Below are 13,620 nucleotides of genomic sequence, written 5' to 3' on the forward strand. Positions count from 1 at the left end.
GAAGCCTGTATATCACACAGAGACTGCAGTATGTACAGGACACTGTATATCACACAGAGACTGCAGTATGTACAGTAAGTATGTGAAGCCTGTATAACACACAGAGACTGCAGTATGTACAGTAAGTATGTGAAGCCTGTATCACACACAGAGACTGCAGTATGTACAGTAAGTATGTGAAGCCTGTATATCACACAGAGACTGCAGTATGTACAGGACACTGTATATCACACAGAGACTGCAGTATGTACAGTAAGTATGTGAAGCCTGTATAACACACAGAGACTGCAGTATGTACAGTAAGTATGTGAAGCCTGTATAACACACAGAGACTGCAGTATGTACAGTAAGTATGTGAAGCCTGTATAACACACAGAGACTGCAGTATGTACAGTAAGTATGTGAAGCCTGTATATCACACAGAGACTGCAGTATGTACAGTAAGTATGTGAAGCCTGTATATCACACAGAGACTGCAGTATGTACAGTAAGTATGTGAAGCCTGTATAACACACAGAGACTGCAGTATGTACAGTAAGTATGTGAAGCCTGTATATCACACAGAGACTGCAGTATGTACAGTAAGTATGTGAAGCCTGTATATCACACAGAGACTGCAGTATGTACAGTAAGTATGTGAAGCCTGTATATCACACAGAGACTGCAGTATGTACAGTAAGTATGTGAAGCCTTTATATCACACAGAGACTGCAGTATGTACAGGACACTGTATAACACACAGAGACTGCAGTATGTACAGGACACTGTATCACACACAGAGACTGCAGTATGTACAGTAAGTATGTGAAGCCTGTATAACACACAGAGACTGCAGTATGTACAGTAAGTATGTGAAGCCTGTATATCACACAGAGACTGCAGTATGTACAGTAAGTATGTGAAGCCTGTATAACACACAGAGACTGCAGTATGTACAGTAAGTATGTGAAGCCTGTATAACACACAGAGACTGCAGTATGTACAGTAAGTATGTGAAGCCTGTATATCACACAGAGACTGCAGTATGTACAGTAAGTATGTGAAGCCTGTATATCACACAGAGACTGCAGTATGTACAGTAAGTATGTGAAGCCTGTATAACACACAGAGACTGCAGTATGTACAGTAAGTATGTGAAGCCTGTATATCACACAGAGACTGCAGTATGTACAGTAAGTATGTGAAGCCTGTATATCACACAGAGACTGCAGTATGTACAGTAAGTATGTGAAGCCTGTATATCACACAGAGACTGCAGTATGTACAGTAAGTATGTGAAGCATGTATATCACACAGAGACTGCAGTATGTACAGGACACTGTATAACACACAGAGACTGCAGTATGTACAGGACACTGTATCACACACAGAGACTGCAGTATGTACAGTAAGTATGTGAAGCCTGTATAACACACAGAGACTGCAGTATGTACAGTAAGTATGTGAAGCCTGTATATCACACAGAGACTGCAGTATGTACAGTAAGTATGTGAAGCCTGTATATCACACAGAGACTGCAGTATGTACAGTAAGTATGTGAAGCCTGTATATCACACAGAGACTGCAGTATGTACAGTAAGTATGTGAAGCCTGTATATCACACAGAGACTGCAGTATGTACAGTAAGTATGTGAAGCCTGTATATCACACAGAGACTGCAGTATGTACAGGACACTGTATAACACACAGAGACTGCAGTATGTACAGGACACTGTATCACACACAGAGACTGCAGTATGTACAGTAAGTATGTGAAGCCTGTATATCACACAGAGACTGCAGTATGTACAGTAAGTATGTGAAGCCTGTATATCACACAGAGACTGCAGTATGTACAGTAAGTATGTGAAGCCTGTATAACACACAGAGACTGCAGTATGTACAGTAAGTATGTGAAGCCTGTATATCACACAGAGACTGCAGTATGTACAGTAAGTATGTGAAGCCTGTATATCACACAGAGACTGCAGTATGTACAGTAAGTATGTGAAGCCTGTATATCACACAGAGACTGCAGTATGTACAGTAAGTATGTGAAGCCTGTATATCACACAGAGACTGCAGTATGTACAGGACACTGTATATCACACAGAGACTGCAGTATGTACAGTAAGTATGTGAAGCCTGTATATCACACAGACACTGCAGTATGTACAGTAAGTATGTGAAGCCTGTATATCACACAGAGACTGCAGTATGTACAGTAAGTATGTGAAGCCTGTATATCACACAGAGACTGCAGTATGTACAGGGCACTGTATATCACACAGAGACACTGCAGTATGTACAGTAAGTATGTGAAGCCTGTATATCACACAGAGACTGCAGTATGTACAGTAAGTATGTGAAGCCTGTATATCACACAGAGACTGCAGTATGTACAGTAAGTATGTGAAGCCTGTATATCACACAGAGACTGCAGTATGTACAGGACACTGTATATCACACAGAGACTGCAGTATGTACAGTAAGTATGTGAAGCCTGTATAACACACAGAGACTGCAGTATGTACAGTAAGTATGTGAAGCCTGTATATCACACAGAGACTGCAGTATGTACAGTAAGTATGTGAAGCCTGTATATCACACAGAGACTGCAGTATGTACAGTAAGTATGTGAAGCCTGTATATCACACAGAGACTGCAGTATGTACAGGACACTGTATATCACACAGAGACTGCAGTATGTATAGTAAGTATGTGAAGCCTGTATAACACACAGAGACTGCAGTATGTACAGTAAGTATGTGAAGCCTGTATATCACACAGAGACTGCAGTATGTACAGTAATAATGTGAAGCCTGTATAACACACAGAGACTGCAGTATGTACAGTAAGTATGTGAAGCCTGTATCACACAGAGACTGCAGTATGTACAGTAAGTATGTGAAGCCTGTATATCACACAGAGACTGCAGTATGTACAGTAAGTATGTGAAGCCTGTATAACACACAGAGACTGCAGTATGTACAGTAAGTATGTGAAGCCTGTATATCACACAGAGACTGCAGTATGTACAGTAAGTATGTGAAGCCTGTATATCACACAGAGACTGCAGTATGTACAGTAAGTATGTGAAGCCTGTATATCACACAGAGACTGCAGTATGTACAGTAAGTATGTGAAGCATGTATATCACACAGAGACTGCAGTATGTACAGTAAGTATGTGAAGCCTGTATATCACACAGAGACTGCAGTATGTACAGTAAGTATGTGAAGCCTGTATAACACACAGAGACTGCAGTATGTACAGTAAGTATGTGAAGCCTGTATATCACACAGAGACTGCAGTATGTACAGTAAGTATGTGAAGCCTGTATAACACACAGAGACTGCAGTATGTACAGTAAGTATGTGAAGCCTGTATATCACACAGAGACTGCAGTATGTACAGTAAGTATCTGAAGCCTGTATAACACACAGAGACTGCAGTATGTACAGTAAGTATCTGAAGCCTGTATAACACACAGAGACTGCAGTTTGTACAGTAAGTATGTGAAGCCTGTATATCACACAGAGACTGCAGTATGTACAGTAAGTATGTGAAGCCTGTATATCACACAGAGACTGCAGTATGTACAGTAAGTATGTGAAGCCTGTATAACACACAGAGACTGCAGTATGTACAGTAAGTATGTGAAGCCTGTATATCACACAGAGACTGCAGTATGTACAGTAAGTATGTGAAGCCTGTATATCACACAGAGACTGCAGTATGTACAGTAAGTATGTGAAGCCTGTATATCACACAGAGACTGCAGTATGTACAGTAAGTATGTGAAGCCTGTATATCACACAGAGACTGCAGTATGTACAGTAAGTATGTGAAGCCTGTATAACACACAGAGACTGCAGTATGTACAGTAAGTATGTGAAGCCTGTATAACACACAGAGACTGCAGTATGTACAGTAAGTATGTGAAGCCTGTATAACACACAGAGACTGCAGTATGTACAGTAAGTATGTGAAGCCTGTATATCACACAGAGACTGCAGTATGTACAGTAAGTATGTGAAGCCTGTATATCACACAGAGACTGCAGTATGTACAGTAAGTATGTGAAGCCTGTATAACACACAGAGACTGCAGTATGTACAGTAAGTATGTGAAGCCTGTATAACACACAGAGACTGCAGTATGTACAGTAAGTATGTGAAGCCTGTATATCACACAGAGACTGCAGTCACACAGAGATGTACAGTAAGTATGTGAAGCCTGTATATCACACAGAGACTGCAGTATGTACAGTAAGTATGTGAAGCCTGTATATCACACAGAGACTGCAGTATGTACAGTAAGTATGTGAAGCCTGTATATCACACAGAGACTGCAGTATGTACAGTAAGTATGTGAAGCCTGTATATCACACAGAGACTGCAGTATGTACAGTAAGTATGTGAAGCCTGTATAACACACAGAGACTGCAGTATGTACAGTAAGTATGTGAAGCCTGTATATCACACAGAGACTGCAGTATGTACAGTAAGTATGTGAAGCCTGTATATCACACAGAGACTGCAGTATGTACAGTAAGTATGTGAAGCCTGTATATCACACAGAGACTGCAGTATGTACAGTAAGTATGTGAAGCCTGTATATCACACAGAGACTGCAGTATGTACAGTAAGTATGTGAAGCCTGTATATCACACAGAGACTGCAGTATGTACAGTAAGTATGTGAAGCCTGTATATCACACAGAGACTGCAGTATGTACAGTAAGTATGTGAAGCCTGTATATCACACAGAGACTGCAGTATGTACAGTAAGTATGTGAAGCCTGTATATCACACAGAGACTGCAGTATGTACAGTAAGTATGTGAAGCCTGTATAACACACAGAGACTGCAGTATGTACAGTAAGTATGTGAAGCCTGTATATCACACAGAGACTGCAGTATGTACAGTAAGTATGTGAAGCCTGTATATCACACAGAGACTGCAGTATGTACAGTAAGTATGTGAAGCCTGTATATCACACAGAGACTGCAGTATGTACAGTAAGTATGTGAAGCCTGTATATCACACAGAGACTGCAGTATGTACAGTAAGTATGTGAAGCCTGTATATCACACAGAGACTGCAGTATGTACAGTAAGTATGTGAAGCCTGTATAACACACAGAGACTGCAGTATGTACAGTAAGTATGTGAAGCCTGTATATCACACAGAGACTGCAGTATGTACAGTAAGTATGTGAAGCCTGTATATCACACAGAGACTGCAGTATGTACAGTAAGTATGTGAAGCCTGTATATCACACAGAGACTGCAGTATGTACAGTAAGTATGTGAAGCCTGTATATCACACAGAGACTGCAGTATGTACAGTAAGTATGTGAAGCCTGTATATCACACAGAGACTGCAGTATGTACAGTAAGTATGTGAAGCCTGTATATCACACAGAGACTGCAGTATGTACAGTAAGTATGTGAAGCCTGTATATCACACAGAGACTGCAGTATGTACAGTAAGTATGTGAAGCCTGTATATCACACAGAGACTGCAGTATGTACAGTAAGTATGTGAAGCCTGTATAACACACAGAGACTGCAGTATGTACAGTAAGTATGTGAAGCCTGTATATCACACAGAGACTGCAGTATGTACAGTAAGTATGTGAAGCCTGTATATCACACAGAGACTGCAGTATGTACAGTAAGTATGTGAAGCCTGTATATCACACAGAGACTGCAGTATGTACAGTAAGTATGTGAAGCCTGTATATCACACAGAGACTGCAGTATGTACAGTAAGTATGTGAAGCCTGTATATGAAGCCTGTATATCATACACAGAGACTGCAGTATGTACAGTAAGTATGTGAAGCCTGTATATCACACAGAGACTGCAGTATGTACAGTAAGTATGTGAAGCCTGTATAACACACAGAGACTGCAGTATGTACAGTAAGTATGTGAAGCCTGTATATCACACAGAGACTGCAGTATGTACAGTAAGTATGTGAAGCCTGTATATCACACAGAGACTGCAGTATGTACAGTAAGTATGTGAAGCCTGTATATCACACAGAGACTGCAGTATGTACAGTAAGTATGTGAAGCCTGTATATCACACAGAGACTGCAGTATGTACAGTAAGTATGTGAAGCCTGTATATCACACAGAGACTGCAGTATGTACAGTAAGTATGTGAAGCCTGTATAACACACAGAGACTGCAGTATGTACAGTAAGTATGTGAAGCCTGTATAACACACAGAGACTGCAGTATGTACAGTAAGTATGTGAAGCCTGTATATCACACAGAGACTGCAGTATGTACAGTAAGTATGTGAAGCCTGTATATCACACAGAGACTGCAGTATGTACAGTAAGTATGTGAAGCCTGTATATCACACAGAGACTGCAGTATGTACAGTAAGTATGTGAAGCCTGTATATCACACAGAGACTGCAGTATGTACAGTAAGTATGTGAAGCCTGTATATCACACAGAGACTGCAGTATGTACAGTAAGTATGTGAAGCCTGTATATCACACAGAGACTGCAGTATGTACAGTAAGTATGTGAAGCCTGTATATCACACAGAGACTGCAGTATGTACAGTAAGTATGTGAAGCCTGTATATCACACAGAGACTGCAGTATGTACAGTAAGTATGTGAAGCCTGTATAACACACAGAGACTGCAGTATGTACAGTAAGTATGTGAAGCCTGTATATCACACAGAGACTGCAGTATGTACAGTAAGTATGTGAAGCCTGTATATCACACAGAGACTGCAGTATGTACAGTAAGTATGTGAAGCCTGTATAACACACAGAGACTGCAGTATGTACAGTAAGTATGTGAAGCCTGTATAACACACAGAGACTGCAGTATGTACAGTAAGTATGTGAAGCCTGTATAACACACAGAGACTGCAGTATGTACAGTAAGTATGTGAAGCCTGTATATCACACAGAGACTGCAGTATGTACAGTAAGTATGTGAAGCCTGTATATCACACAGAGACTGCAGTATGTACAGTAAGTATGTGAAGCCTGTATAACACACAGACTGCAGTATGTACAGTAAGTATGTGAAGCCTGTATAACACACAGAGACTGCAGTATGTACAGTAAGTATGTGAAGCCTGTATAACACACAGAGACTGCAGTATGTACAGTAAGTATGTGAAGCCTGTATAACACACATAGACTGCAGTATGTACAGTAAGTATGTGAAGCCTGTATAACACACAGAGACTGCAGTATGTACAGTAAGTATGTGAAGCCTGTATAACACACAGAGACTGCAGTATGTACAGTAAGTATGTGAAGCCTGTATAACACACAGAGACTGCAGTATGTACAGTAAGTATGTGAAGCCTGTATAACACACAGAGACTGCAGTATGTACAGTAAGTATGTGAAGCCTGTATAACACACAGAGACTGCAGTATGTACAGTAAGTATGTGAAGCCTGTATATCACACAGAGACTGCAGTATGTACAGTAAGTATGTGAAGCCTGTATATCACACAGAGACTGCAGTATGTACAGTAAGTATGTGAAGCCTGTATATCACACAGAGACTGCAGTATGTACAGTAAGTATGTGAAGCCTGTATATCACACAGAGACTGCAGTATGTACAGTAAGTATGTGAAGCCTGTATAACACACAGAGACTGCAGTATGTACAGTAAGTATGTGAAGCCTGTATATCACACATAGACACTGCAGTATGTACAGTAAGTATGTGAAGCCTGTATATCACACAGAAACTGCAGTATGTACAGTAAGTATGTGAAGCCTGTATAACACACAGAGACTGCAGTATGTACAGTAAGTATGTGAAGCCTGTATAACACACAGAGACTGCAGTATGTACAGTAAGTATGTGAAGCCTGTATATCACACAGAGACTGCAGTATGTACAGTAAGTATGTGAAGCCTGTATATCACACAGAGACTGCAGTATGTACAGTAAGTATGTGAAGCCTGTATATCACACAGAGACTGCAGTATGTACAGTAAGTATGTGAAGCCTGTATATCACACAGAGACTGCAGTATGTACAGTAAGTATGTGAAGCCTGTATATCACACAGAGACTGCAGTATGTACAGTAAGTATGTGAAGCCTGTATATCACACAGAGACTGCAGTATGTACAGTAAGTATGTGAAGCCTGTATATCACACAGAGACTGCAGTATGTACAGTAAGTATGTGAAGCCTGTATAACACACAGAGACTGCAGTATGTACAGTAAGTATGTGAAGCCTGTATATCACACAGAGACTGCAGTATGTACAGTAAGTATGTGAAGCCTGTATATCACACAGAGACTGCAGTATGTACAGTAAGTGTGTGAAGCCTGTATAACACACAGAGACTGCAGTATGTACAGTAAGTATGTGAAGCCTGTATATCACACAGAGACTGCAGTATGTACAGTAAGTATGTGAAGCCTGTATATCACACAGAGACTGCAGTATGTACAGTAAGTATGTGAAGCCTGTATAACACACAGAGACTGCAGTATGTACAGTAAGTATGTGAAGCCTGTATAACACACAGAGACTGCAGTATGTACAGTAAGTATGTGAAGCCTGTATATCACACAGAGACTGCAGTATGTACAGTAAGTATGTGAAGCCTGTATATCACACAGAGACTGCAGTATGTACAGTAAGTATGTGAAGCCTGTATAACACACAGAGACTGCAGTATGTACAGTAAGTATGTGAAGCTTGGCTCCCTTCATATTTGACAAGACAGACAATTTGATCATCTTATAGAAAATCAACCCTTCGGAGACTTTGTTGAAACAACTGTATTCTGGTGGTTGGTGGACTCATTTAGCTTCTCTCCAACAAGACATCATATGTTCTCTCCCTGTCATTTCAATGTAAGGAGTGCTGGGTTACGCATAGCCTTACAGATTCTTCTTTGACCAATATAACGCCGTTTTTATCCCGCTGAGACAGGCGACAGTATTTAGTAGTCTACCTGGCCTTTAATCTAGATAATTCCCTGTCTCTGTGGTCACGGGGGATTCCTAAGCAGTTAAAACGAACACCACGAGGGTTATAGTGTTATCCTTATATCCACTCTGGGATTGCCATGGGGCCATTTTCTATCACATTTTGAAATGGCAGAAGTGCATGCAGGCGATTCGGTTCGCCTCATTCTATGCCAGATGGACTAAGCAAGTAGATGGACTAAGCATGTTCATCCCCTCTTGACTTTCTAAACTGACTTTCGACCTGAAAAGATAAGAAGTGAACGAAACAATATCAACGATTTTACACTTACAGTTAATTTAAGGGAATCTATCCATTTAAATAACTTCAGTACGCCCTGATCTATGGATTTAACATGACTGGGCAGGGGCACAGCCATGATTGGGCCTTGGAGGGAATAGGCCAACCACTGGGGAGCCAGGCCCAGCCAATCAAAAGGCAGTTTTCCCCATCAAAAGGGCTTTATTACAGACAGATATACTCGTCAGACGATGCCGCAGGTGAAGAAGCTGGATGTGGAGGTCCTGGGTTGGCGTAGTTACACGTGGTCTGTGGTTGTGGAGGTCCTGGGTTGGCGTAGTTACACGTGGTCTGTGGTTGTGGAGGTCCTGGGCTGGCGTAGTTATACGTGGTCTGTGGTTGTGGAGGTCCTGGGTTGGCGTAGTTACACGTGGTCTGTGGTTGTGGAGGTCCTGGGTTGGCGTAGTTACACGTGGTCTGTGGTTGTGGAGGTCCTGGGTTGGCGTAGTTACACGTGGTCTGTGGTTGTGGAGGTCCTGGGCTGGCGTAGTTACACGTGGTCTGTGGTTGTGGAGGTCCTGGGTTGGCGTAGTTACACGTGGTCTGTGGTTGTGGAGGTCCTGGGTTGGCGTAGTTACACGTGGTCTGTGGTTGTGGAGGTCCTGGGTTGGCGTAGTTACACGTGGTCTGTGGTTGTGGAGGTCCTGGGTTGGCGTAGTTACATGTGGTCTGTGGTTGTGGAGGTCCTGGGTTGGCGTAGTTACACGTGGTCTGTGGTTGTGGAGGTCCTGGGCTGGCGTAGTTACACGTGGTCTGTGGTTGTGGAGGTCCTGGGTTGGCGTAGTTACACGTGGTCTGTGGATGTGGAGGTCCTGGGCTGGCGTAGTTACACGTGGTCTGTGGTTGTGAGGCCAGTTGGACGTTCTGCCAAATTCTCTAAAACAATGTTGGAGGTGGCTTATGGTAGAGAAATCAACATCAACAGCTCTGTTGGACAATCCTGTAGTCAGCATGCAAATTGCACGCTCCCTCAAAACATGAGACATCTGTGACATTGTGTTGTGTGACAAAACTGCACCTTTTAGAGTGGCCTTTTATTTCCCCCCAGCACAAGGTGCACCTGTGTAATGATCACACTGTTTAATCAGCTTCTTGAAATGCCACACCTGTCAGGTGGATGGATTATCTTGGCAAAGGAGAAATGTTCACTAACAGTGATGTTCATTAACCGAAATAAGCTTTTTGTGCGTATGGAAAGATGTGGGGATCTTTTATTTCAGCTCATGAGACATGGAACCAACACTTTACATGTTGCGTTTATATTTTTTTGTTCAGTATAATTGATTACATCTTGTTTTTGTATTGACTAATGTAAGACCAATGGCCATTTTTAAGAAGTTATTTGTGCACTTTAAAATCAAACCCCATTCTGATACAGATAAGAACTCTGAATTAAGAGATTGACCTCTGACCTAAAATGAATATTTTTTTTACTTGGATAAAGCTAATAACACTCTGATAATCTCACTACAATAAGTAACACCATACATCAGGAACCAGGAACTAGGGGTGCTGGGTCATCCCACAACAAAGACGTTCCATCATGTACAGTTGGACTTGCCTGGTGCTGGGTCATCCCACAACAAAGACGTTCCATCATGTACAGTAGGACTTGCCTGGTGCTGGGTCATCCCATAACAAAGACGTTCCATCATGTACAGTTGGACTTGCCTGGTGCTGGGTCATCCCATAACAAAGACGTTCCATCATGTACAGTAGGACTTGCCTGGTGCTGGGTCATCCCATAACAAAGACGTTCCATCATGTACAGTAGGACTTGCCTGGTGCTGGGTCATCCCATAACAAAGACGTTCCATCATGTACAGTAGGACTTGCCTGGTGCTGGGTCATCCCACAACAAAGACGTTCCATCATGTACAGTAGGACTTGCCTGGTGCTGGGTCATCCCACAACAAAGACGTTCCATCATGTACAGTAGGACTTGCCTGGTGCTGGGTCATCCCACAACAAAGACGTTCCATCATGTACAGTAGGACTTGCCTGGTGCTGGGTCATCCCACAACAAAGACGTTCCATCATGTACAGTAGGACTTGCCTGGTGCTGGGTCATCCCATAACAAAGACGTTCCATCATGTACAGTAGGACTTGCCTGGTGCTGGGTCATCCCACAACAAAGACGTTCCATCATGTACAGTAGGACTTGCCTGGTGCTGGGTCATCCCATAACAAAGACGTTCCATCATGTACAGTAGGACTTGCCTGGTGCTGGGTCATCCCACAACAAAGACGTTCCATCATGTACAGTAGGACTTACCTGGTGCAGAGCTCCGATGATCTTGCGGGCCTCTTGGTAAATAATCTCTGAGCTCCAGTGTGGGTTGAGGCTATTCAAGGCCTCTGCGATTCTATTGTGTTCCCTCATCCACAAAGTGTGTAGAGCCACCAGGGTCAGAACCTCATTCACCCTGCTGTCCCCAGCCAGGAAACAATCCACCCTTTCCCCCTGGGCATCCCCTGGATCTTGAAAGCATGGAGACGGGGTGTTGGGAACAAAAGGCAGGTAGGGTCTGCCACTAAGGTCAGTGAATCTGCTGTTGACAGCCAGCCGACCCTCAGAGTTTGAGAGGTCTCGAAGGGCACTCTGTAAATATGGGGTGTGGCCATATACAGTGGATGCATCCAGGAAAGACGTGATTGAGTTCATTTGTTGACGCTGTAGCACTTGTTTGATGTCCGTCGTCACAGCCTGTGCATTACCGGAGAAGCAGGCTGGCGATGAACGAAAGAATGGCACACAGCTTCTGTTCCCAGACAGTTTGTCATCAGGGAATGTCTGTGAAAGAAAGAACACAACTTAGTCTGAGCCAAAAATGTTGTTTTCCAAAAGCTATACTTTACAACACTTTTGTCTCCTTAATTAAACGGGATTGGTAGGATTTGGGAAGCAGACAGACAACTGATGTGAAAGCGTATTCATTAGGGGTTGATTACGAGTGGTTACCTCAATAGGGAAACAGGGGTTTATGTTTTCACACGTCTTTAAACAGTCCAGTCCTCCCAAGAAAGCAGCTCTGCTTGTGCTTTGAGGAGTGAAGGATATGTCATGGTCGATGTACTGGCCCCAGTCCACTAGCATCTGACAATAAGCAGCATCTAGCAACATCGGTCTGCTGGAGCTCTGCAGTATCTTCTTGCTGACTTCATGTACCTGGTAATACAGTGGGGACATGATGACTTCAGGTACCTGGTAATACAGTGGGGACATGATGACTTCAGGTACCTGGTAATACAGTGGGGACATGATGACTTCATGTACCTGGTAATACAGTGGGGACATGATGACTTCAGGTACCTGGTAATACAGTGGGGACATGATGACTTCAGGTACCTGGTAATACAGTGGGGACATGATGACTTCATGTACCTGGTAATACAGTGGGGACATGATGACTTCATGTACCTGGTAATACAGTGGGGACATGATGACTTCAGGTACCTGGTAATACAGTGGGGACATGATGACTTCATGTACCTGGTAATACAGTGGGGACATGATGACTTCATGTACCTGGTAATACAGTGGGGACATGATGACTTCATGTACCTGGTAATACTGTGGGGACATGATGACTTCATGTACCTGGTAATACAGTGGGGATATGATGACTTCATGTACCTGGTAATACAGTGGGGACATGATGACTTCATGTACCTGGTAATACAGTGGGGACATGATGACTTCATGTACCTGGTAATACAGTGGGGACATGATGACTTCATGTACCTGGTAATACAGTGGGGACATGATGACTTCATGTACCTGGTAATACAGTGGGGACATGATGACTTCATGTACCTGGTAATACAGTGGGGACATGATGACTTCATGTACCTGGTAATACAGTGGGGACATGATGACTTCATGTACCTGGTAATACCGTGGGGACATGATGACTTCATGTACCTGGTAATACAGTGGGGACATGATGACTTCATGTACCTGGTAATACAGTGGGGACATGATGACTTCATGTACCTGGTAATACCGTGGGGACATGATGACTTCATGTACCTGGTAATACAGTGGGGACATGATGACTTCATGTACCTGGTAATACAGTGGGGACATGATGACTTCATGTACCTGGTAATACCGTGGGGACATGATGACTTCATGTACCTGGTAATACCGTGGGGACATGATGACTTCATGTACCTGGTAATACCGTGGGGACATGATGACTTCATGTACCTGGTAATACAGTGGGGACATGATGACTTCATGTACCTGGTAATACCGTGGGGACATGATGACTTCATGTACCTGGTAATACAGTGGGGACATGACTTCATGTACCTGGTAATACAGTGGGGACATGATGACTTC

At 42.9% G+C, this 13,620-nt stretch overlaps 1 protein-coding gene across 1 annotated transcript in view; it reads right to left on the reverse strand.

The window, feature by feature from the left end:
- Positions 1-13,620, reverse strand: part of tpo (thyroid peroxidase) — a 38,593-nt gene that overhangs the window by 16,878 nt on the left and 8,095 nt on the right. Inside the window, exons 5-6 of the mRNA XM_065025027.1 lie at positions 12,235-12,441; positions 11,548-12,066 (exon numbers count right to left, since the gene is read on the reverse strand). Of these exons, the coding sequence (XP_064881099.1) occupies positions 11,548-12,066; positions 12,235-12,441 (726 nt within the window). The remainder of the gene's footprint in view (positions 1-11,547; positions 12,067-12,234; positions 12,442-13,620) is intronic.

This window comes from Oncorhynchus nerka, linkage group LG12, assembly GCF_034236695.1.
Source record: "Oncorhynchus nerka isolate Pitt River linkage group LG12, Oner_Uvic_2.0, whole genome shotgun sequence".
NCBI lineage: Eukaryota > Metazoa > Chordata > Actinopteri > Salmoniformes > Salmonidae > Oncorhynchus > Oncorhynchus nerka.